The sequence below is a fragment of the Drosophila bipectinata genome, chromosome XR (genome assembly GCF_030179905.1).
Source record: "Drosophila bipectinata strain 14024-0381.07 chromosome XR, DbipHiC1v2, whole genome shotgun sequence".
In the NCBI taxonomy this organism is placed as follows: domain Eukaryota; kingdom Metazoa; phylum Arthropoda; class Insecta; order Diptera; family Drosophilidae; genus Drosophila; species Drosophila bipectinata.
Window position 1 is genome coordinate 16,596,264 of NC_091735.1, and position 26,733 is coordinate 16,622,996.

Sequence of the window (26,733 nt, forward strand, 5' to 3'; positions counted from 1 at the left end):
TCCTGTTTTGTCCCTGTCGCGTAATCTCGCCGAATGTGTCTTGAGAAAATCACAGGACTTTTTAGGATTTTATGAAACGTTTCAAACCCTACAGGGTACACAGGATTCTTTGAATTTTATTTTAAAAAATATTTATTTGATTTAAAAATTTTACTTCTTTAATACAATTATTAAATGATTAAGTATATAATATGTATAAAAACAATTGACTATGTTTATAAAAATATATATTTATTTTTTATTTTATTATTTTATAGAAGATTTTATAGAAGATAAATAATAAAATTATTTATTATTTTATAGAAGATTCTTCTACCTTTTAAAGATATTTTCACCAAACAAAAAAATATACAAATGGTGGAAGTTTCGAACCCGGTATCAAAATGTTGAACTCTGGGAGCTTTAAATTTTTATTGAAACCCTATTTATATCGTAGAGTTTTTCTCTTTATCCATATAATTTTTGATTTCATCGAAATACTTCGTACATCCATTTGCTAGGGTATCAACCTAAAAACAAAAGAACAATCCAACTATTTGCATTAAGGTGCCAAAGGCTGCAGTGACTGCGTGGGCATGGCTGCATTACCCAATAGCTTAAAAGTTTTCAACAAAAAAAATAGCAAGGAACAAAAAATGATAAAGAAAATATTAAATGAAACTATTAAAGCATTTATGAAAGCAGTAGCTTTGGAAATAAGCCAAAATATATTCAGAGACAACTTTGTTTGTTTTTGCAAGGTAGAGAGTTTTCTAGTTTTGGTTGAAAACTTTTAACTAATCCTGATTGAGTTGCACATATGGTTCTCAGCTCTAAACTGTTTTTTTTTTAAGTCATTTTCTAAATATTTCTTTTATTTTTTGTCACTAACAAGCTGCGTTAACCCCTTGCTGACCCCGTTCTATTGACAATGAAACTGGTCAGCACGGTCAAAATGCTCAATACATGGCCAGCAAGTGCATCATCACAAGCCACTGGTCAAACACACACACTACTGCAGACACACACATACAGATACCATTGCCAATTTGGCTCACACAGACATCGAACCAATTGGAGGACATTGGATTTCGAGCTTCGAGCCAACTGATGACCGCACAGTGGTCACAAATGTGATGGAAAGTAAACGAAAAAATAAATAAAATAATTTTAAATATTAGGTACTTATTTAAGCTTAACTAAAAAATAAAATATTATTTAAGAGATTCAGTTATGTAAAAATAAAAGTATTTATTACCGGTACTTGTAGAACTATCAGGTGGGAAAACAACCATGTGTACCGGGTATCAGACAGTCTACTTCTATTCTATTTACAGTCTATTACTGTTAACTTTAAAACATTTCATTAAGAATAAACCAAATTTAATGGTTTTCTATGTTTCCATTGTATACCAATTGGGAACTTTCGGATCCTAACATCTTCTGTATCTTGTGGTTTTCTTTATCTTTCCTATCACAAAGTTATGTATCTAATCAATAATAGAATTCCTATGAACTGCATCAATTTGTCATCAACAATGAATCATAACCAGTCATAAAATGTCAATAAAGAATGCCAATATTAGCCCATACTTATCAGATTGTTTATAGTTGATAAAAATAAATATATAGGTATCTTACTAACAATTTGGAAAAATTAAAAGAACAATCAAGCTTTCTGTTTAATTACTTTTTATGAATTATGACCACTGTTGTGGTTTTCTGGCGTTCTGGTGTTTGGGTCTTTTCCCACTTGGCTCAGCCAGCTTTTGGCGGCCAGTTGAATTGGTCAATGCTACGCAGTCCTTTCTCCACAACCTCCCCTTCTCCGCTGACCCTCGCTGACCCTTTTTTTTTGTAATTTGCATGGTTATGGGTGGGGTGGGGAATACCGGGCGGGCTGGATTAAACAAGGCAGGGCGGACAAATGGCTGAACACAATTCGATTATTAGCTGCCGACATGTGTAGAACACGAGACCCAAAACAAGCCAGAAAGAAAAAAGGAAAACAAGCCGAATGGAAAGCGGCGAAGAAGAAAGGCGCAGAAGAAACGACCAGAGTCGGAAGACCCAAGGCAAATCGCCTCCAATGGAAATTCCCAGCCAAGGCTAAGGCTTCTACAAGTCCGACTTCTGAACTTGAAACATAAGTAGCAGGCAAGGGCTTATTAGTTGGAGCAGAAAATTCAATAGAAATGATATAAGTTATATCATATAACTAAACAAACGTATCAGTTACTTGATAAATATTTATATTGAAATACTTTATACATTTTACTAACAATGTTGTAAGGTATATATTGCGAATAAATGTCTAATATCTTGAAACCTTAGCCATATTTAAGACAAATTGGTAAGCTTTATCTAAAGCTTTATATTCTTTTCATGATTTCCTAAGTTTAAGAATTAGTGAAATATACCAAAGTATTCCTTAAGGAATATATGTTTCAAATATTTAAATTCAGGTTGATTTAAATTTAGAAAAATACTTCTTTAAAGTAAAATTATTTTAATAACATACCATTTATGTATTCAACATCATTTTTAAATGGCATATCTTTTATTTTTAATAAGGTATTACCACCAAAATTATGTTCTTTAATAAAGATTTTCATTTTAATAATAAAATTGTTTTTCATTTCTTTGCACCATTTGCAATTTCTTTGCTATTTTTAAAGAACCTTTTCTTACATTTTCATTTTTAATATCATAAAGAGAATATTTAAGATATTTCTATAAATTAAAATAGAATAAAAGATAAAAAGTTAAATAAAAGATTAACTTGTAATAGGTGTTTGCTCACTAACATCATTCCATTTCAATTATTTTCCAATAAAGAACCATAATGACATACATACTTTAGTCGAGTCTTAAACAAAAGTTATGTGAACCTTTCATTAGCCCTTTTAGGGGGACGCCCGTCATCAATATCGAGTTAACTCACCTGAAATGAAAAATAATCGGAAGAGAACAATGAATAAAACATGGAAGGCAAACGAGGCGCTGAAGTAAGTAAAGTGAATTCCGAATAGGAGGGAAACAAGAAAGTTAAATTGCAACAGATTGTTTTTCCGCCCTCTCATTTTCCCATGCCAAGGAGAATGCGAGGAAAATGCCACCCCAGGATCGATGTGCATAAACAAATATCTTCATCTTTTATTCGATTTCCCCCCCTCGACTCGACTCGACCCGATTCGTCTGGTCTGGGCTGGCCTGGCCACCACCACAAATGGTAATCGTAATCATACGAATGAATGTATTCACATTCACCTGCAATATTTGCACTCAATTTTTTCCTCTCCCCCTTCTTACTTTCAACAAAGTGCGGCAAAATGGAATAGTTTCTCTGATTCTGATTCTGATTTCGAGTCTGATTGAGGAATTACCTGCTTCAGTTGGTAAATGAAAATCCAATAGAAAAGTCGTTGGAATGCAATTTGATTTCAGGTTTCAGGACCCCCCGACGCCATGATACTAGAGCCCCAAGACAAAGTTTCCAAAAGCATTCGTTTCGTTTACAATTTCAATTCAATTGATCAAGCTGCCAAGTGTCCTTCTTGTTCAATTATAAAATAATCCCTCACAGTTTAATTAACATTCGTCCGATGCTGCAGTGTTATGCTTGTTTTATAAATCGTTTATCTAATATTTCATTAGATAAGCCTTCATAAAGGCTTATGGTTTCAGTTTATTGTTTTAAATGAATAATAACTTTGTTGATGAATAAAATAGTTTTTGGGGTTTTCTATGGTATTTTAAATTATTTCAGCATTTAATTGGTTTCTTTGCCATCACCACACTTGAAAAAATGTTGAAATTTAAATGTTGAAAAATATTTGTATTTTCAGTTCATGTACATTTGTAATACATATTTTTTATTGGAACCCCTAAAAATATTCACCTACTCATAACATCATAAGTACTTACATTTCTACTTTTAAAATCTAAAAATACTCCAATTTTGGGACTAGGATATGCGCTACTTTAATTTGTAAGAATACTACTATATTCATGTGTGGAGTTATTCTTAAAGGTCAGGTATCCTGAAACTTGATTTAAATTATTAAAATAAAAGCTTAGGCGTAAAATATATTTTAGATATACAAAAACATTTTTTTTTAAAACAAGTCTTCTATGTAATTTGCATTCCAATAACCTCGACGAATAAGAAATTGCAATTAGTAATCATTCCTCCATTTTTTTTAGAACTTAACCTGGTAACTTGAGTAACTTAATAGTTATTACTTAATAATACATTTATATACTGCTTTTAATTATTTTTTATAATTTGCTTGTATTAAATTTCAAAGGTTTTTTCATTAAGTTTATTTATACATTAAGCTTGAGCCTAGGCTTAGGTTTTCCACATGCCTAGAGTATTTATTTCAAAAATGTTGAGGTTTCTTATTCCTCAAGTATATTTTTCACCCAAAGCTGCTATAAATATTTAACCCCCTTTCTCTATTCTCTTTAAGTATTAAAGTCCAGTTTTATGCGAAAATTTATTGCAGTGTAGTTTCTTACTGCAACTCTTGCCTCAAGGTCTCCCCTTTCGCCATCTATCTCTTTCCAGTTGTCACGGGCTTTTGAGCCGTAAAAGCGTAAAGAAATTGGCATAGGACACACCAGCCCCTTCACACTGCCCCCTTTGCACTACGCCCATGTACAAAAAGGGGGGCACCACTACGGCCAACCACGTAATGGCAATTGTATGGGAGAAGGAGCCAAGTGAGCGTAATAAACGCCAAGATTTAGATCACATTCACTGGCTTAGGGGGGCTCCATGGCTCGTCCGAAGGGGGGCCGTGTACTTGACACTTCTCCTAGTTGTTGTACATGTTGTTCTTGTTCTTGCTTTTGTTGTTATTATTGTTGTTGTTGTTGTTGCCACGTGCTTGTTTATACGGCTCAATATCAAGCCGGGTCCGTGTTTGCTGTTACTTGCCACACTCCTGTTCGAAATCCTTCAAGTGTCCACAAAAGTGGAAAACGGAGTTGAAAATGCCAGGAAAAAAAATAAGTAAAAGGGGGGAAAAATCAAAAGGAAAATTCGTATTTCGTTGGAAATATTTTTTCCAGGAATTTTCACAGAGATGATCTAGAAGTTGACGGGGACAATTAAATTGTCGAGGCTCCTGGAAAAATTTCTGGGTAATACGATTCTTCTTGTTCTTGGATTTCTTGGCTTCTAAGTTTTTGGTTGTCATGCTATTTTTTCTTTTGTTTTAATTTAGTTGGCATTTTAAATAATATTTCAAGACAAGAATTTAAAAAAAAAGCTCAAAGACTTAAGGCTTCATTTTATTCCTAAGTCTAAGTAGAAGTCTAAGTATTTAAACTTAATTTATTCTAATATTTTGATTTTTAATTAACTTACAAATTATATTTGTTCATACATTCATTTTTATTTATCTATTAAATTATATATTTTTATGATTCGTTTAAATAAAAGTTCCTTTACGATTTGCTTAGTGCGTAGTCCGAGTCTTCGGCCATTTGCGTGTTAGTTTGTTTCCGAAAAAAGGTCAAGCATTTGAAATGGATACTTGATGGGAAGCATGAGTCAAGTTGCCACCTCAACCCCATCTAACCTAATGCTTAACCCTTGACTCACCTGAACAACGCGTTCTCGCTTCTCGTAATCAATCAATCCGGCAGAATCGTTGGACTTGACCCCGCCGAAGGGCAAGGGCGGGGAGTCCCCCGTAAAGGGCGAGAAAGTCGAGCTGAAAGCCAGAGTCTGACTCTCTCCGTCCCGGCCACTGGGCAATTGATTCGGGCCAGGATTATCTTGGCTGAATGGAACGCCAGGCAATTGCTCCTGCTCCCTTTGCATCTCCTCGTCGCCCGGCATGTCCTTGCTGGCATTCAGCTTGGCGTATATGTTCCTCGGATGATTGTTCACGTAGTTGAGTTCCTTGATTTGATTCTCGTTGTTGGTAACACTGTCGCTGGCCACCTTCTCGTTCAGTCGAATTATATTCGACAGGTTGATGTTGTTGATCAGCGTTATCCCGGTAATGCCCACCAGGACGATCACGAAACAAATACCGGCGATCAGAAGGAGTGGCGTGGTTTTAGATGTTTTCGGGCACATTTTCGAATTTATTTCTTGTGATTTTATTTATGATTTTAAGTGTTTTTGGGTTTGATTCAACCAAGCATTGCTTTAGGTTTGTAATCCTATTTATAAAAATAAAATAAGCAACAGTTTCCAGGGATTTTCGAAGTCTAAGAATGTACGAATAAACCTCGCAAATTGTACAAAAAAATGCCAGCCATCGCTACCCTATTTATATAAATATATATATATTTTTATTGCTTTCCAAGATTGCATTTTTGCCCCCTTTCTCGCTAAGGATACCTTTAATTCCCCCTCGTATTTACACCACTTAAGGGAATCTTCTTGCCCGATTTTTCTTTTCCTAAGTACTTCACCAGCGGAGCAATATAAAAGTTGACAAGGTTTTATTGCATTCCTTCTTCGTTACTTTTTTTCTCAATTTTTTTTAACAAAAACCAAAAGGACATCCCAACCAACACACACAGACACACACACAAGTACACACTGTCAGTTAAAGTAAAAGAATTTCCTCAAGTAACAAAACGAAAAGCACAACAAATAAAAATTTCTTGAAGAACAAAATAAAAGAAAAGACGGAAAGTTTTTAGGTGAGAACTGGACCCGTGTAATGTCTAAAGTGTTCTTCACTTTCCTTTCTCCGTTTCTCATTTCTTCTTAACTTTTCCTACTTTCTATCTGTCTGATTGTCTGTCTGTCGTACTGTCTCTGACTGTCTGTCGTCTCTTTTCTATTCGCCATGCATATTATGAATTTTCAAAGTTTGCTTTTAGGGCGCACGACTGCACTCTGAATTCGAAATAATCAATGCCATAAGGAATAAAAATGCTAATGCGGAAAATTGCAAAATTTTCCGACTAAAACTAATCAAAAAGAAAGTTAAAATGGTGTACACCTATGCGTATACGTAATTTAAAGTTATATTAGAAAATATATTACGTATACGCCATGTCATTTATACAATAAATTGTGTTAATTCTAAACAGGAGTTCATATTTTTGAAACATTTTGGGGGAAAATATATACATTAAGTTATGTTTTTCAAGAATGTCAAAAATTAAGTATACGTACTGTGTGACAAAGAAATTAAATAGAAGAATAAACAGAAACTATAGTATTTTATAAAAAAAATGTACCATTTTTTACAAGAAAAATATAAGAGTATGCGAAACTATTATTACGATTGTTTGACAACAAACTTTAACATTTATTTATAGAAAAAATTAAGTATACGCCTTGTAGCACCAAAATATATATGATGTTGTGCTAAAAAATATTTGAATTTTAAGAAAATTAAATGAATTAAAATTGGTAAAAGCTTTATGTTTTTTAGCCATCTTAAGCCCAAGAGTTTTAGAACTCCTACAAAAAAAGAGTTTGTAAAGATTTTATAGTTCAAATTCATTAAAAATTACGTATACGCCTTGTGTGACAATGTAATCTTCCTAAAATATTTAATTTATTTCAACAAGTTATTCAAATTGGTAAGAAATAAAGGATTTCATAGAATTATACAAAGAAATAGTACACTATAAAAGGTGCGAAGTATGGTACGAAATTACGTATACGCCGTGTGTGAAGAACAAAATTTTTTTTGTATTTGTATTTGATATATGCGGAACTTTAAAGAAAATAGGTCATAGATCGTATGAGCCAAATATTAAAAAAATAGTTTTGTGAAAAGCTAATAATTGAACTTAAAATTTCTAAAATCTTTACAAAAAGTCTACGAAATAAACCACAAAATAACTGTACTCATATTTGAACTAAAATTAAGAAAATAATAATAATGATAATAAGAATGTACGGTTAAAAGTATCGTTTCAGTAATTAACTATACAATACGTTAAAAGTAACGTGTATATTTATACACCCAAAGCTTTAACAAAAAACATATGAATAATGAAAATAAATGAAGTCTATTAAATAGCCGTCATAAAAATGCATTTAAAAACCAGATCATATGAGATCAATCCGATAACAGGAGCATTTTCGTTCTGTTCATTCATTCGATTTTGTTTACATTCCATAATTATTACCCCCTTGACCCGCATCCTTCTTTCATATTTATTTATTAGAATTTTTTTTGCTGTTGTTGTGTTTTTATTATAACCCGCTAGGAACTCAAACGCCGACAATTTTAATTGAATTCACATCAATTCAGAGCACGCTACTCAACAAATAATTCCCATGTCAGAAGAATTTTTTTACAGTGAGCTCAATCTGAAAAAAACTACTAATGGGTGGGTTTTTTTTTTAATATTGTTTCTTGTGAAATAAAAATAGCAGATTTTGTGATAACGATGCGTTGAGAAATTTGAAAAATGTGTTGGGGAAAATTACCATAATGTATAAAGAAACTTTCTAAAAATAAACAAACAAAAACTGATGAAATTTTTGAGAGATTGGGCCTTAAAATACACATATTTTTGATTTAAATAAGGGTCTAACTAGACTGCTAGTTGGTGGCAAGCTCATTGAGAGATGCCTGGGCGTAGGGGGTGGCATGCACCGAACGAAGAGTGGGTGGCTGTGCGCAGGCTGGGTGGTTGGGCGCACAGGCTCAAGGACGAGTTCTCTGGGTAGGCAGTTGGCAATTAAAAGAAACACGAAATGAAAATAAAACATAAACACAACAAAGTGACACACACACACTAGCACACACATGGAGAGCTTCTCTCGTTTCCTCTGCGAAAAATGCACTAGAAAAAAATACGTGTCAAGCGCAACTTGCGGCACTTGGCAAGAACTGAAGAGCAAGACGGAGCCTCAGGCCTTTAGAAAATCTGTTCACCACTACCAACAAAAACAAAACAAAAATCAACAAAAAATTCTACCATCCACCTTGCAGGTGAAAATGGAGAAAGTTTCGCGGTGGGCGAAGGGGCTGAAAGGGAAAACTGCCAGCATCCCGCAGGCAACTGACTTTCATTTAGATTTTCCAAGCCTCGACATTTAAAAGTGCATGTTAAAACATACAACAAGCTTATTGTAACTGTTTAATTATTTTCAAAATCTAAGTACACTGTGGGAAAGTTTGTAAATTATATTTTATAAAGAATTTTAATCATTAAGCTCGCTTATTTTTAATCATTATTTTCACTTTATTTTCTTTGGATTTTTTTTTTGGTATATCAGTTATGGCGAATATAATTTATTTGGGAAAAAATATCCCTTAAATTTAAACAATATTTAATTCCACACATTTAAAATATTAATTGAATAATTGTTCTAAGTTTTATGTTGTATTTATCTGGAATTAAAAATTTCTTAGCTCCGTTCCCATACAAACAAAAATTTTTTTCAAACTGTCAGTCCTTTAAAAACTATTTTAGAAAAACTCCACAAAAAAATAATACAAAAATCCAAAAGAAAATATTTACTAAGCGCATTATAAATATACAAAAAACCAAATCATCCAGTTTAGATCATTAAATCATTGAAGAATTTATGAATATATTATTTGTTTTTTCGACAAAAATACTACACCTTTTTTTCCAAAAACTATCAACATATTGTATTTCAATTCGACCCAACGTTTTTAATTTTTAAATATTTTTTAATATTCCTAAGCCCCGAATATTATTTACTTTTCTCCTAGGAACTGTTGCTTGTCTTCTGTTCTTTATTTATTTTCGGTTAAAACCAAAGAAAAAAACTTAATTGTCTTCTCAATTGGTTGGGCTGAGAATTCACTATTTCAGGGTTGGGACTTTCGTGACACATTTTATTTATAAATAAATGAATTTGCTTCGCCTTCGATATTGCTAATAGTTTGTCGTCTTTATTTTTATTATTATTTATTTGGGATGCTACTGTTGTGCGTCTCTTTTTGTTTTCCTTTTTCTTGTTCTTGAGCTTGTTTTTTTTTGTGTTTCGGCTTCCCCTCTTTGCTTCCCCTTTTTTTTTCTCGGAACTTTTCGCGCGTGCACGAAAAACTTGACGGAAAACAGAACGAACCGAGTGCGGTGACTGAGGCAACACCAATGGGCCGGACTAACAAAAATACGGCGGAAAAAAACAACAGAAGCCGAAATCCGAATGCCGAAAGCCAAGAGCCGAACCCCGAACTACGGAACTTTCAAGCGACGGAACCGCAAAGGTCCGGAGATGAGCACTTGGCTAGCTTTTCTAATATACATATTATATATATATATATATATATATATATATATATATATATATATATATATTCTTTTCTAGACTAAATAATGTGTAATCTCTTATTTTATTCCTTTATTATGTTATTTTGAATTGTTATGTTTTTGTTTTTGTATTTAGTAATTAAGAAAACTCAACATAATCGTTATAAATTAAAAAAAATTAAAAAAGTTGAATAGAAGGTGTTTAATTTTGCATGTAAAGTACAAAAATAAAATTTATTGTCAGTGTGTAAACCAGGGGTGCTCAAATTCGTCTTATGGCAGTGCGTTTACTAACACAGACACAAGAAAACGTGTACATATGTAGCGGCACTTTAGTGTTGGGGCGCAACTGTGCACTGAGAGAAAAAAAAACAGTTTTAAATATTTATTTTTTTTTTTTTTTTTTATATTTGGCTTAAAAAAGATTCAATATTTATATTAATCTTAGTGGTTGATAATTTTAATTGAGCTTCCAGATTATTATTATTAAGTCCCACGAAATAAATCAAAAGCCAAAGCAGACAGAAGAATAAGTTCCAGTGCATGTGCTCGAGGAAAAAACAAAAACAAAATACACTGCGTTCAGCGAAGCGTGACGACGGATAGAGATGTAATGAAGAAACAAGCAAAATTGTTTTTGTTTCGCATGGTAATCGAAGCCCATATGCACGGTGCTTATGGGCGCACTAGCCATAAGCATAGAGCATCTACAAAAACAAAAGTGCACTCAGTGTATAGGCGTTGAGCACCCCTGGTGTAAACTGTTTCTTGACATACTGTATGTATGACATGTATGTATATGTATGTATATTTTCAGTATGAAGATTTACTTAAGATACTTCGATACTTAAGATATTTCCAAAAATGTTTTTTCGGATGTAAATTTAAGTACTTTATTCAAATTCATTAAGAATTTCATATGTATCATACATCATATACATACATACATTTATGTATACTTTTTATATTATTTCCACCTGACCAAATAAATTATTTAAATTTTACTAGGTTTATATTTCAAATATTTGATAAATAGTTTTTTAATAGTTTTGTAATATTTAATACCCAAAAAGTCAAATATAACTTATTTTCCCTTTTAGCTTCTTTTCTAAAGCATCACTGAAAAAAACGACGTACAAGACACGAACGACAAGCGACAAACGACGAATTCGACGAAGTGCATCCAAAAAGAAAAACAAGCCAGCGATGAAACTTTGCCATAGCGGTAAATGGAATGGCAACAGGCGGAACGGAACGGAATGGAATAAAACACGCACCCACAGAGGCACCCACAAGCACTGCAATGAGCAACAATTTGGCAATGGAGAACCTCAAAAAGCTCCCCACCACAAAAAGCTAAAAGAGGAAACTTAAAAGGGGAAATACGGGAAGGGTGAATTTTAAAAAATTATAAAGATTACAAAAAATTATAAATAAAATTATAAAATCATAAAAAAAAAATATAATTTACATACTATTATTTTATTTTTTATGTAAATAAAATTTATCCAATCCCTAATATTTAGAAACCCATTAAAACTCAAGCTGAATTTTACACAACACCAATTAATCAAAATAAAATGACACTGTTGTTTATGACAATTAATGTTTCGCATTAAATTACCCTAAAGGCATATAAATTCAACAAAAATATTAATACTCGAATGCTAATTGGAATTTTATGGTGTTTGTGCTTTTGTTTCACACACATTTTAATTATGTTTCATTTAAAGCCGACACTGAGAACGTCGAACAGGAATATAATAACCAAGCTGGAAAGCCATGGCTTTAAAACAATAAACAAATGCTCACAGAAATTAATAAATAATGAGGTCATTTAGCGGAATTTATGAGTGGGTTTCGTTCAGAAGTCGTTAAAAAATATTAAAGAATGCTGCAAGTAAATCAAATTTTTGTGTGTCTCAAAAATATCCTTTTTATTTTTATGGTACATACAAAAAATATGAAAAGAAATTTAAGGTTAGACAAAGTCTTATTTAGAATACCCTATCAGTTTTTTTTTCTCAAGTTCTTATAATAAAATTATTAAATAGTAATTTAATTGGATAAGAATAAATAATGTATGCTTCATAGACCTACATAAAATGGAAAATTTTAAAGAATTTAGAATAATACATTTATTGAACTCGTAACTCTTACACTATTGGACTAGTTTACAGAAGAAAAAGTTAAAAGAAACGTTTATAATTTCGTTTCGAGTTCCATTTTGATTTCTTAAAAAACAAATTACAGAACCCAAAAAAGAGTATTTCGAAGTAAAAATGGGGTAAGGTGTATTCAGAAGCGGAAGATGGCGAAGAAAATGCCCATGTAAATGGCAGGAAAAGGCGAATCATAAAAACGTGTTAAGTATACGCCCTGTATGCATGAGATTAAGTAAAAGAAAGTGGCTTAAGCTTAAATGGAGAAGAAGGAGGGAGCCTGGAGGGCCAGAGGGGTAACTGCGATGCTTAATGGCACAAATTTGTAAAGAAATTGCCAAAGCTGGGAACTAATTAGAAAAAGTAACTGGGTTAAAAATCTTCTTTTCATCCGTCTAACATTTTCTCTTTTTTTTTTGGGACCTTTTTTGTTCTTATGGGTTACTTTCTTAAGTAGTTTTCTTTTTATGATGTTTTATAGAATTCCAGAATATTTGGAATGGGAGAAAATTAATGAAAGTCCTTGGTATGGAAAGGTTTTTTTTAATTTCTTATTTTATACATATGTACTCTTCAAATAACCTTTAGGTTTCCTATATAATATGTACCGTATATAGCAAACTTATTTAATTTATTTTAATTTATATTATATTGTATTATATTTTAGGCCTTATAATACCCGTTTCTTCTTACATTTCCTTTCACAAAAGACTTACAGTTTCAGACAATCTTTCGGAACTAACTTTAATAGATACCACAAATGAAATTGCTCAAACTGACCTCCCTTTCCCTCTTTGGAATAATTTTTTCAGCTCCTATTACATTCAAAGGTACCAGCAGATTTAATCCTTAACAATCTTTTTTTAGTAAATAATAATAACTTTTAATTATATCAATGTATTCATGTAACATACAATTTGGACCCACATTCTTTTTTTTGTAATTTTTTTTTATTTATTTATTTTTTTTTTTAACTTTTTACTCCTTTCCTGGACCGCTCACCTTTCACTCCTGTCATTTTCTAACATGCCTGAAAAATGTGCTCCACTAATTCCCTGTCAACTTGGTTAATGTCCTTGCCTCCATGTCCTGCCACGACTCGCCCGCCCCTGTAAATTGTTCTTTTTGCTTTCTGCCAACATAAATTAATTCGCCTGCATTCCATTCTCTGACGGTGTTTGTCTTGGTATTTTCATAACAATAACTTATTTGGCCATAAGCCCCACTAAGTAAGTTACTAACTGGGTAAGTGAGTGAGTAAGTGAGTAAGAACGAGGGTAACATTTTAGCACTTGTCTCGGAAAAGAAACAAAGGCTGCCGCCGAGCAGCTGGAAAGCCGGCAAAAGCGGGAAAACAACAATAGAAATTTCCACCGAGTGTCAAGACAAGGCAGAGTAATGCCCCAAAAGGAAAAGTATCTATGTATCTGTATCTGCGGTGTTTACCAAAAGAAAAAAATAATAACAAAAGGTCTAAACAAGAGTTCAAAGCATAATTTGTAGCTTAAAAGATATGGTTGAACATAATTTTGATTTAAAAAATAAACTTTTGATAATTTTTTGTATTACCCTTTTCATTAAAGAATTTTTTTGTGCGTTTTATCGGTAAAGCAATTTATTTTAACACACATATTTTTAATAAATTTGTAGTTATAATTATATATATATTCCTTTCCAAGACTCCTTTTTCCTTTCGCAAAAAGTAACATAAAGAATATTTTAAATAATAAAACATACCATTTACATTTACAATAAAAACCTGTTTATTTCTAATCAGAAAAATAATTAAATTTTTCAACCAAAAAAGGTTCTTTGAAAACAATCCTTAATTACCTTTATGTTTTCAACATATCTCAATTATTTTATTACCTTTTTTTATAAAAATAATTTCTAATTTCCTTTTCTTTATGCTCTATAATGACCGCACAACCAAGTCATTTTTCTAATTAACTCTTCTTTATTACTTTGTTGTTGTTCCCCTAATGCTTTCTCCTGTCTCTTAACGCCTTTCTTTTTTCTTTGTTTTCTTTTTGTCTCCTGTCGGTTTGCATCCTTTTGTCTGCCTGAGGAAATCACGTACAATGCCGCAAAAGAAAGTGCAGAAAGGCGGAGAAAGCGACGCAGGGAGGGATCAAGGATTGAGATTTGCATTGTTGTTTTGTTATGAGCCCTTGACGCCTTCAAAAAATATCTTTCAACACTTTCTCTCCGCTGTCACGGTTCCACTTTCACTTTTTCACGCTGCCTGTGTTTGTCCCTTCTTCTAATAAAAAACAAAGGAGAGAAATGGCAAGAAAATGAAAACAAAAAGGTGAATATTACAATAACTGAAGAAAAATCTTCAGAAAGAAACTGAAGATCTTTCTTAAGTGGAAAAATTAATCAAAAGGCAGAGTTTAAGAGTTACTTTTGAAGATCTATATAAGGCAGAAATGATATTTCTTTCATTTGTGAAAGTTATATATCATTGTATAACTAATATATTGTATATAAATGCAATATATATAATAACATTTGTTTTCAAAAATTCACTTTGTTAGATAGCTTTCTAAAAAAAAAGTACTTACATATATCTGGTCTGGTAACTCAAGCAGTAGAAAGGTTTTGTTTATGTCTATCCAAATTCTTATATATTTTCTTTTATGATAATATCAAGTCACAAAAAACCCCTATTTATTGTCACCATTCCTGTCCATTTTAGCTAATTTTTCTGTAAGGAATCCTCTTTAAAGACTCTCTACGAGTTCCATGCTGGCTTGTTAATAGAATTTCCCCTGACCAGGGCGTAAATTAACCATAATACATATAGAAAATGTAGGAGTAGAACGAGAGGGGTGTCGTTTGACTCATAAGAGACAGCTGTATATGGAATTTTTTGCAAGGCTTAGTCCAGGACTCAGTCCGGGACCTAGTCCTGGTTGAGCGGCCTGGGAGAGAGCGCATTAATCCATTTACGAGTAATAACAAAAGTGGACAATGACAACGACAATAACCCGCAGAGGAGCCTCGTGGTTCTTATGGTTTTAACCAGCCCCCTAGCTGGGCGTGGCAAGCTGCAACGAAGCTAAATTAGCCCCCCTTTTCCCCGCCACTGGCTCTTTTAGACACTTTCAGCGAATGTCATAAACAAAGTAAGTTAATGCAAAGAGAAATTGATCTTTCAGGGAATATAACAGTCACTTGATATCCTAAGGGTGCTTCAATTTTATTGAAATATTCCATGGTTTTAATAGAAATATTTAAAAAGGGAATTTATAAAAAAATTCAAGGACAAATATTCTAAATAAAAGGCTCAAGTAAAAAACAAATAGAAAATAGATTAATTTTAAATACACTTAAATCAAGTTTAACAGAGAGTTACACAACTGAACTATTTTTTTTATTTATAAAAAAAAAAAAAGAATAACTCAATTCAGAAAACCAATATATAAAAGGGAAATAAATGGTTTCTGCCAAAATAAAATGAAGAAGAAATTCCCATTTTTAGGAAGTCACTGCAATGCATTTACTTCACCCATTTTATTATATTTATTTTTTTTGTTGTACATTTTTTTCGCAATTCCCTGTGTAATCGTGTGTGTGTGCAGGCCATAACACACACTCACACATTAAATTTATGGGCTTGCAAAAAAAAGAAATAAAATAAAAAGCGAATGAAGAGCCGAAATGTAAGGAAAATGGAAATAAAATAAAACTCTTTACAACAAAAGGCACTAAACATTATGCCCACTTTGCGGCCCCAAAAAAAAGGGGGCGGGGCTTCTGTAGCTGCCACGAACATGCGAAGAAAAAAAACAAAAAAATGGCCCAAATATGTGGCTTAAAGTAAGCGATAAAAAGCAAAGTCAAAAATAATTCAAAACAAAGCCAGGAAATTAAGAAAATGACCAGAGAATTTTATGAATCAGAATTAATTCACAAAAAAAATTATACAATTTTTAATGCATTTCCTTAAAAAAAAACATTTAACAATATAAAATATACAAGATCTTCAGAATCTTTTGGAGAACAAAAAAAATGTAGAAAATAAGTAAAACAACTAAATCTTCCTATTTTAGCTTTACGCGAGTGTCATTTATTAATAGCTCGAAAAATTATTATAAAATTTAGTAACATTTCATTTAAGTTTCACTTTACATATAAGATTGTAGCTTTTTGGATATAAACTGAGAAAACATTAAAATTACATTACTAACAGAACATAACAAATAAATATAAGAAATAGAGTAACTATTTGATATAGAAAATTTGCAAATTATAGAGAATTTATATTTTCTAAACATTAAAAAAAAAAATCCAAACAAGAGCTAAAAAAAACCACCATTAGAAAAATAAATACCCTTAATTTTCTCTCTTTCAGGATCAGCCAATAAAAATCAATTATTATGCAATAAGCTCATTAGACGGGGGTGTGACCATCTGGGCGGGAGGGGACAGAACGAGCTGGGTGACAGGAGAGTGGGTGCTGAAGGGGGTCCACGGGTTTTGGCCTCCACTTTATTAGCCTCATTAAACGCACTCGAAAAGCGCAAAACTCTCTGCAGGCTGAGGAAAAATTCTGGAAATGAAATGAAATTGTGCTCATGATTGCGATTACAGTTATGACTGCCGAAGGGGGCGGGGGCCGTATCAGGAGTGGAGTAAAGTGGGGGGCGGGCAGTCTGGAAATCGAGGGGCAGAACTTTTTGCCACAAGGTTCGTTAAACGCAGTTGCAGCACCCAGATCTAATTACCAGCTGCAGCAAATGTAGTAGAAGCAACAGCATCGGAGAATCAGCATTACACAGAGAGAAAAATATAAATATGTACTTAAAAAGAAAAAAAAGTTGCATAAAATGTAAAATATGTATTTATATATATTATAGACTTTTTTGAATTACTTTAAATCCTAAAAACAAGAATGATAAATTAAATTAAGAAAAGAACAAATAGATACTTACGATGAACTTGAAAAATTATTCAAAAAAAATAATATTATTTTAATATTATACATAAATACATTATTGATTATTGATTATACTAGATTTACAAATCGATAGTATATATTTTTTTTAAGGGAATCAGTTTCTTTTTATTATTTATTTTTAAAAACATTTAAATGTTTTTTTGAAAAACATGGTCCCACTTAAGAATTCTCGAGTGGTTTTTAAGGTAAGATCCCTTTACTTTAAAATTTTCACTTCAAAATCACCAAAAATAGTAATTAAAAAGAACTCAAATTTTTTCTATGTTGATCATTACAGTGCTGGCCAAGCAATTAGGAGCCAAGTGAACCCAGTGAACGACTCAGCCGCAAATCAAGGTCGCCCTCTTCGACTTCGATGTGCTAATTGTCCCATTCCCAGTCATTTCCACCGCGAATGTTTGTTTGGTTATTTGCGATTTATCTGCTAATTGAAATCTTCTCGCAAATAAACAAAAAACGAGAGAAAAAAAATAAAAATAAATGAAAAAGTAGGTTGAAAGGCAGCAGATACCAAGGGTGAAAAGTAGAGCACATCAGATTCAAGTAGCAAATAAAAGTTTGCCTCATTATATATTAAAAATGGTGAAGCTCTGGGCCAAACTGATTATCCTCGGCAATTATGCGAAAGCTGAATTGAGTTTAAATTAAGCCCACCCCCCCGTCCCGGACCAAGATCCGCCAAGTTGATGTGCAAGTTAAAGATTTACATTTTCATCCAATTGGGGTTAAATTGCGGTTCAGCGGCGGAAATTATGCTAAATTCTTAAAACCAATTGGGAGACATTTTCCAAAGGTGCCCCTTTCTTTACTAGAAATGAATTAGAGGGCTTTAGTATTCATAGAGGTATTTGCTTAATTAGGAATGTAATGCTTCCTAAAAATTCATAATTGTATGTTATATGTTATTCAGGAAGTGACTTTACTATTGATTTTATATTATTATATTATATAGTTGGTATTGGTATTATTTTACAAACTATTTTGAATTCTTGGATTAAAATATTTCAAAGTCTTTCCAAGTAAATATATGTATGTTCATATGTATTTATACCCGGTACTTGTAGAAAGAAATTAGTTAAGTTAAAGAGGTAGTCTTAATTGTCAAAGTGGATGGGTAAATGATGTAGATGATTAGGTATCATATGTATATGCTTCATTTGGCTGTAATTATCGTATTCCTTTCTCTTATTTTGTAGTATTTATTAAGCATTACCACTAGTACTATCAATAAATGTTTTCCTAAATATTTACAGCAAATATATACTGTATTAAATATAATATAACGTTTAAAACTACATGTATATGTATGTAATGATACCAGATACTTTTAAAAACCATAAAATTGTATTTTTGGATGTACTCGGGCAATTCCTCAATTGTATGAATTGTTAACCTCTTAATATAATCGTAATCAAAGCTTAAAATTTTTAGAACTTTTCGAAATAATTTAGTCTAGTACCTTATCTAAAATTGTGTTCTTTTTTAAAATCTTAAACCATCTTTCAGATAAAATTTAAGAAAATACAAGAAAGGAAAGCTAACTTCGGGCGGAGCCGAAGTTTATATACCCTTGCAGTTAAAACCGGATATATATCGCAAACATCGGATTTAGTTGGCCGATCCTTATGATTACATTATAATAAAACCAATTAATTAAATTACAAAATCTAAAAAAAAGTCCCAAGCTTCTATCGTCAAAAAAAACAAAGTTGTTATTTTTACTAAACACCAAATACCATTTCTGATCGTTCAGTTATATGGCAGCTATAAGATATAGTCGGCCGATCCTTATGAAATTTGGTAGGTTGGATCAACTGACCAAAAATAGAATCTGTATGGAATTCCAGCATTCTATCTTCAAAAACACGAAAGTTGGGTCATTTCCGATCGTTCAGTTATATGACAGCTATAGGATATAGTCGGCCGATCCTTATGAAATTTGGCACGTCGTATTGTTTTGCCAAAAATAGCTCTCATGTTAAATTAGAACTTTCTAACTTTAAAAACACCAAAGTTATACCATTTCCGATCAATCAGTTATATGGCAGCTATAGGATATAGTCGACCGATCCCGGTCGTTCCGACTTATATACTGCGTGCAAAGGAAAGAAGGGTGTGTGCAAAGTTTCAAGTCGATAGCTTTAAAACTGAGAGACTAGTTCGCGTAGAAACGGACAGACAGACAGACAGACAGACAGACGGACAGACGGACAGACGGACAGACGGACAGACGGACATGCTCATATCAACTCAGGAGGTGATCCTGATCAAGAATATATATACTTTATAGGGTCGGAGATGTCTCCTTCACTGCGTTGCACACTTTTGGACAAAATTATAATACCCTCTGCAAGGGTATAACAAGCTATAAACACAAAAAAAAGCATAATAAATAACCTGTTTTTTTTTTTTTTTTCAATTTGATAAAATGAGATTCCATGATATACAGCCGAGCCCTGAATTATCTGAACCCCAACCAGACAGGATGTATGTATGTAGGGAGGCCCAAAAGCAGTTAACCAATTTGGGCATTAAATCTCGTCATTCAATTGGCTAATCTGTGGCCAGAAGAGGGTCAGGCCGTGGGCGGCGACGGAGAGGGTTTTGAACGGCATCGATTGAATTGCCATTTGCATGCGTGTGGGTGTCTCTATGTTTGTGTGTGTGCGTGTGACATTATCGCAAAATGGCCGCCAATAATCATAATTCATGGACATTGTTTGCGAAAATTTCACGGCCCAGGACCGACCAGGAACCAGAAACGAGAAGCAGAAGCTGATTCAGAGCTGGAACAGCTGCCTATATCCTCATTTGCCACGCCCCCTCCTCCCTCCCCCTCCCTATTGTGCTATGCCCCTTTCACGCCCATCCCTATTATCATCAGTGTCATTATCATCATTATTAATGATCATCAGGAGCAGCAGCAGCAGAATGGCGTGTAAAACCAATTTTTCATTTGTGTGCCCGTCGAGCCATAAAACTTTTTACGTATTATTATGATTATTATTATTATTTTTTTTTTTTTTGCTGCCAGCCTCTGCTTCTTCAACGCTGCTATTTTATTATTATACTGGTTGGCTGGGCTTTTTTTTTACTTTGCCCATTTTTTTGCGCTGCCATAAATAAAAATATGTTTTATTCTATATTCATGTTCGAGTCCTTTGGACTGGCATTAAAGGCTCTTAATATGAGGACTTTGGGGCTTAAAAATTGGAAAAGTGAAATGGCTGGAAAAAGTATGTGCGTGTGTCTGGGTTAAATGCAAAAGGTCAAACTACTTTAAGTTTCTCTTTTCAATGGAATTGTGTGGCGCTGATGCGGTGTTATTAATGCATTTTAAGCATCAACTTTGTTTTTAAATCCCTAAATACCAAAAACTAAGCTCTGCTAACAAGGTGGGAAAGCAAATTAAAAGCAAAGTTTCTTTAGTCTTTATTTATTTTGATTTATGCGAAAATTATTAGAAGTCATTTGTGAGTAGCCAGTATTCTCATAATTTAATATTATAAGTAAGTTATTAAGTAATACAATAAGTAAAGTCCTATTTTAAGACAAACATTTTTTTAATTCTTTCTTTCATTTATTTGTAATTATTACTTTGTTTTCATAATTATTGGTTATAGTTTATGTAATAACATCCAATACTCTTTCTGTATGTAGACTTAATACCACTGACGTGAATAATTTGAATATTTCTAAGAAAAAGTATCTAGTATCGGATATCATAGATCGGATATCATATTTCGACTAGAAACAATTAACAAACAAAATATTAAATATTTTCTATCTCTATTTTTTAATATTTCAAAAATGCTTTTTATAAAAAAAAAACTTTTTATAATTTGATGATATTTTTTGGTTTGATGATATTTCTTTAAAAAATTTCTTGGTAAAAATATTTATATTACATATTTCACAGTTTATATTCATATCTTTATTTCATCTTTGTATCCTCTAATTTTTCTTTTATATTTAGTATTAAGAATAATTGGCGTAATTTTCTTAATATGACAATCTCTATAATTACTTCATTATTAGTTCTTAAAAGCACATCTTTCAGTGAACAAAATTTTACTTAATCCCATCTTGTGTTCAACAAGAAGGCCCATGAAATATAATAAAATAGAAACCCCCCCTTATCCTTCTTACCCCCTCCACCGAAAAAAAAAGAAAGGACAGACAGGAAATTCCTCGAGTTATCTTTAAATTTGTTGTTCGAAAGCATTTCACGCCTTTTTCACTAAAGACCCAAACTGCCACGCCCTCTGTTCGGGGACCCTCTATAAAAATAGAATTTTAACTGCTTCTGTTGCCAGTCTCGCTCCCTTCTGGGTGTGTGTCCCTCCCCTCCCCTCCCATGGCAAACCATGTCTCGGCTGATGGGTCGTATGCGTAATGTCTTTTATGCTGTCAAAGTCAAAGTTAATTTATGAGACGCCTTCGAGTAAATGGGATGCGGGTTTCCAGGAGCTGGTTTTAGGGCCGGGCGGTATATGGTACCATGCGGGGGAGGAGGGTTAAATTCAATAACCTTATGAAGTTAACGCGTATTAAATGCGACCAGCCAAAGGCATTAAAAGAGGGGCGACGCGATGAGAATCCTTGCTCCTGCCAGCCGCCCCAGATGACTCATACGACCCGTAAGCCAATAAAATAAAATAAGAAGGAGGCCTCAGCCACCAAGGACTCTCTACTGGCAACCTGTTGCCTCTGACATTTTTATTTCATTAAATTGATCAATGTCTGCGAATGCGAAAAAAGCATAAAAATAGATTTTTGAAGACATTGACTTTGAGTGCTTTTTGGAGTTTCTGGTTTTGTTTTTTGGTGAAAGGGGAGGTAACATGACATCTTAGGACATGTTTTCCAATTACGTATTTTTTAATATTTAAAGCGAGAGTTTATTTATAAAACAAGAACCTTTTCTTAAACACACAAAAAATGACTAGAAATTTATTAAACTTTTGTGATTTTTCTTTTCTTAATATTTGTATGTATTTAATTTTAAATGTCTCTTTTTTTAAAGCCATGGAAACTCACATTTTCATACCCAACATTTAAGTTTATATTTCATTTTTATATTTTCGCTTTCGCTTTGATATGTGTGAGCCGTTTTATCAAAGTTTTCAGTTCGTTGCGTTTCCTGTCGGGAATTTTTCATGGCTACTATTCCGACACCTCCATATATTTAATTGTTAAAATACTTTTTTTTTCAATCTCCTACTTTTTGCATTAACAAATATTGACATTTTCACGCCATCAAGAAAAATGATGACTGCCGGTAGCCAACAAAAGATAAAAAAGAACAAAATGTTGAATGAAAAATATAGCTAATATTGGTCTTATTCTTGAAAAATATAATCATTACATTAAGTTTTTTTATTTAATTGTTGGAATTTAATTAAATTAGGTAATGAAGTTTAGAAATTGTAGCCCAAATGCTAATGCTAATGCTAATGCTTTTTGAAAAAAAAAAACCACCTAAGGAAAATCTCGGGCAAAGATCGATCTCATGAGTGTAAAATACAAATATTTTTCGAAATTGAATCAAAAGGACAAAGGGGTCAGTGTTTTATGCAAATTCCAGAAATCTCTGAGCTATAAGTTTGATTTGTGATGTCCTAGCTTCCTGTTACACTTCAAGCCAAATTTGCATAACAAATTTGAGTAGTTTGCCAAAACATTAATGAATAAGTATGCAATGTAATTGCAAGCCAACGTTCAGCGCCAGGACCTTATGGCATAACTAATTGAATTGAATTGAATTGAGTTGACGTCCATTGAGGGGTCCTTTTGATGGTGAACTCTGAAGGGTTGGATCATCACCCATGGACCTGTCAAGCTGAAAACACAAAATACACCACACAGCCACACACACACAGAAGCATTCAGAAGTGCCATTGCCAGGTTTTGGCTAAAAAGAGAAAGGAACAATGGGCATTGGAAAGAGAGGGAGATAGATAATGCCATAGGATTGACGTAATTCGGTCCGGGCGGGTCGGTGGCGGTGTCGGTGTCGGGATGGTCGGGTCATTTTCATGGATTGGCATATTTGATGAGCCCACAAACAAAGCCTACACATCGTATAGTATAGTCCCTGAATTTCTGAATACCCCCATACCTTTTCGAGTTCGATTTTGATTTTGATTGAGTTCGCATTTCGGCGACCGACAATTTCACAAGAGCAAATATTGTTACAGGACACACATTGTTTGGCGCTATGTACGATGCTTCCTAGTAGCAGCATGCCCTGCCATGCCATTTCTTTCACATTATATACACACAAGCATATACCACGAGTATATTGTATGCCCATAACCATAATATCAACAAGCATAAAGTGTATTAATAACATGGTCTGGGGTTGACCACAAAAACCCATCCGACTGGAGCAGAAAATACCCTCAAAGCCCAAACACTTGCTAGGTGAACAGTTTCCTAGCCTCGTTAGTGTTCAGGGTCGATTTGTGGCGAAAGGATTGTGGATCAACTGAGACAGTTTCTTGAGGGTGTGGCGGGGTTTTCAAAAAAAAATAAGTCATAAAGGGAGTGGATAGTTTAAAATGTTTAGATATTTATAACCGGTACTTGTACCATACAAAGCTATATGTCTTTCTTTAAAAAAAAAAAAAAGCACATACAAACCTTTGTTAATATCGAAAATAAATTTAAATAGGACCTTCAGACCCTGCCGTGAAATAAAGCCAATCAATTTTTATTTGAGAGTATCCTCAAGTCACTGGGGGAAAATTTCCCCCTAATATTGCCACACCTACTTTTCTGTTTTGTCAATCAAGTGATTGAGCTGTGAAACCTCAAATTTGGCCCTGGACCTCTCCCTGTCCCAGTCTCTGGCCAAGCCTCATACTTTTTCGGCCACACCACCACAATTGCCCCAATATTTGGCCCCGATTCTATTATCAATGTGTCATCATCCCCATCATCTTTATCGGACGCAGCAACTTGTTTTGTAAGCACTTTCGGGGGCTAATACACCCAAAGAAAAAATGATGCCATCTTGAGTCAGCACAAAAAAAAAATCATTCTAACCTTTTTTCTCCTTTTTTTTGGCGTTATGGCCAACAGGCCGCTAACTCCTAAATGCCCTTCCGGATATTCCTCAAGTTTGGTGCCTGAAATTATGCAACATAAACTGAAAATTAAACAGCTTGAGTTTCTAGCAGCCGGCAGCACAAGAGGTGGATTTTTGTGTGCTCTGGTCAACCGCAAAGCCAGACGTAAACACTTTTCCCCGAAATGCCACTGTCACGGCCCGTCTCCCCTTCTCGCTTTGACCTTTTCTTCTCGATGATTATCAGCAAAATTTTCAACGAGTATATATATATATATATACATATATGTATATGGCCAGAGATATAGAGCCACAAAGGCACTTTGGCCAAGTTGCTGTCAAACTAATAGTCGGTATGTTATGAGGAGCTAATGTTTGGAGAATATTTTCTATTGGCATTTTTGAGTTTAAAATATAAAAGGTTTAATATGTAATATATGACGGACATACGGACACTTGCATTTTCGAAATGCCAGTTCTTGGTTTGAAAAAAAACCTATATGGAACTGACATAAAATAGATAATGATTTCAACTGAAAATACTTTCTAAGTATAAAAGAACAACATTTTGTAAAAGAGGATAAAGCATACAGAAGGACATATAGATTTCAAATATCATTTCTTACTCAAAAACCTTGAATATAGAAATTTCTATGGATTTTTTTAGGGATTTCTAGGGATTATTAATCATTCTTACCATTTTCAAAATTTTACATACTACAATAATATTTTTTTAAAGCATACTAATATTTATCATTTGATTTTGACTCTCTATAACTAAGTTTTAAAGTATTAAGTTAAGTTATAAAGTTTATTTTATAATCAAATCTATTTTTAACCCTTCCATTTATTTAAAAATAAATTTTCCTCTATAGTCACTCGTTTAGTTAATATATCTTCTAAGCCAAGCTCCATTTTCTCCCCCCTGCCGCAAATGAGTCCTAAATAGAGTGGTTGACTCGAGTCGAGCAAAAAGTTATGAAGAAGTTATAAAGCCAGCTGATTACCGCCCTCCACCAACTCGGTTTATATTTGTCAGATATTTCACGGGCTTATCCGACTCACTCCCACTCATCACATATTTATGATTCATTTCATTTCGTTTCGTGTGTTTCCTGTATTTTTTTATGGCAATGGGTTTGTGCTTCTTTTTTTATTATTTTGCTTTCTTGGCAGTCACAGCTGCTGGTTGACTTTTCTTCAGACGACGCTTTATCTGTCACTCCTACTTTCGGCAGGGTCCTGCCCAGGCCCTTGCTCCGTGAGGGTGGCGGGGGCGTTTGGGTTATCCTGAAATCCCGAAAACCCAAAATTTAGCCCACAAACACTCAAGCACTTGAGAAACATTTCTAGGCGATTCAAAGGACAAACTCAGCTGTGGTTCGCGCAGATTTTAAGAAGTTTACTTGAGAAGTTTCGGAAAAAGAACATCAACGGAAAATGAATTACACAGGGGGAAAAATAAGTGTAATTTTGAGGAGTCATTTTGTCAAACAGTGTGTCATATTTGGTCATTTCAACAGTCTTTTTGTCGCTTTTTTTTATATGGATTTATGGCAATTATTGTCCTTAATTATCACAAAAATAAGATTTTATTTTTCCATTTTTTTGTCGGTGCAAGTCTTGGCTATTATTTAACATATAAATATTCAGGTCTATTGCCTCTGGTGTTGACTAAATAAAAATAAAACAAAATATGTGAATGGAGATTGGACAGCTTAGCTGTTAAGAGAATGTCCTAATTATTTGGACATTTTTAGAGTAAATATTTAAAAAAAGAATTTTGAATTTTTTGGAATTATCCTTTATAAAGTTTCACAATATATGTTTAAAAAATTATATTAAATGTATAATAAATACAATAATTTATTTAAAATAAATTACTTAAGTTGAGTTTCAAGTATAAAAGTTTAAAATATTCATAAACGGACCATCGGCAAAATATTATAAGTCAAAGTCTATTAGTCCACAAGTGTAAAAAATTTCGTAAAATAAACATAAAATCAATAATTGTTATTTTTAAAAGGGAAGCTCACATAGCTTTTTATTAGTCCACTTAAAACATAAGAAACCTAATGAAATTAATTGAGTCTGGACACTATATACACTCTTTTTCAAGGAAATATTGGACATAAAACAGACAATTATCCAACAGTTAATAGATTTTACAATTTAGTCCTTAATTAATTTATGAGTTCTAAGCAAACCAAATATAATTTTAATATATGTATTTTACGGACAAACGGACTTTATATTTATAAAATAGACCCACAGGTGCACTATTTATTCACTACAAATATAGATTTTAAGAACAATTGCAACTATTT

The 26,733-nt window shown here is 33.0% G+C and overlaps 1 protein-coding gene across 5 annotated transcripts in view; it reads right to left on the reverse strand.

Annotated features, from left to right (window-relative positions):
• Positions 1–26,733, reverse strand: part of alpha-Man-Ia (alpha-Mannosidase class I a) — a 73,523-nt gene that overhangs the window by 9,749 nt on the left and 37,041 nt on the right. Inside the window, exons 1-2 of one of the 5 annotated variants that reach the window (XM_017245320.3) lie at positions 9,652–9,939; positions 5,594–6,162 (exon numbers count right to left, since the gene is read on the reverse strand). The exons of 3 other annotated variants lie outside the window; for them this stretch is intronic. In XM_017245320.3, coding sequence (XP_017100809.1) covers positions 5,594–6,076 — 483 coding nt within the window. In that variant the 5' untranslated portion in view covers positions 6,077–6,162; positions 9,652–9,939. Of the gene's footprint in view, positions 1–5,593; positions 6,163–9,550; positions 9,940–26,733 lie in introns of those variants that run through there. One more of the 5 variants, XM_070282975.1, reaches the window with a different exon arrangement.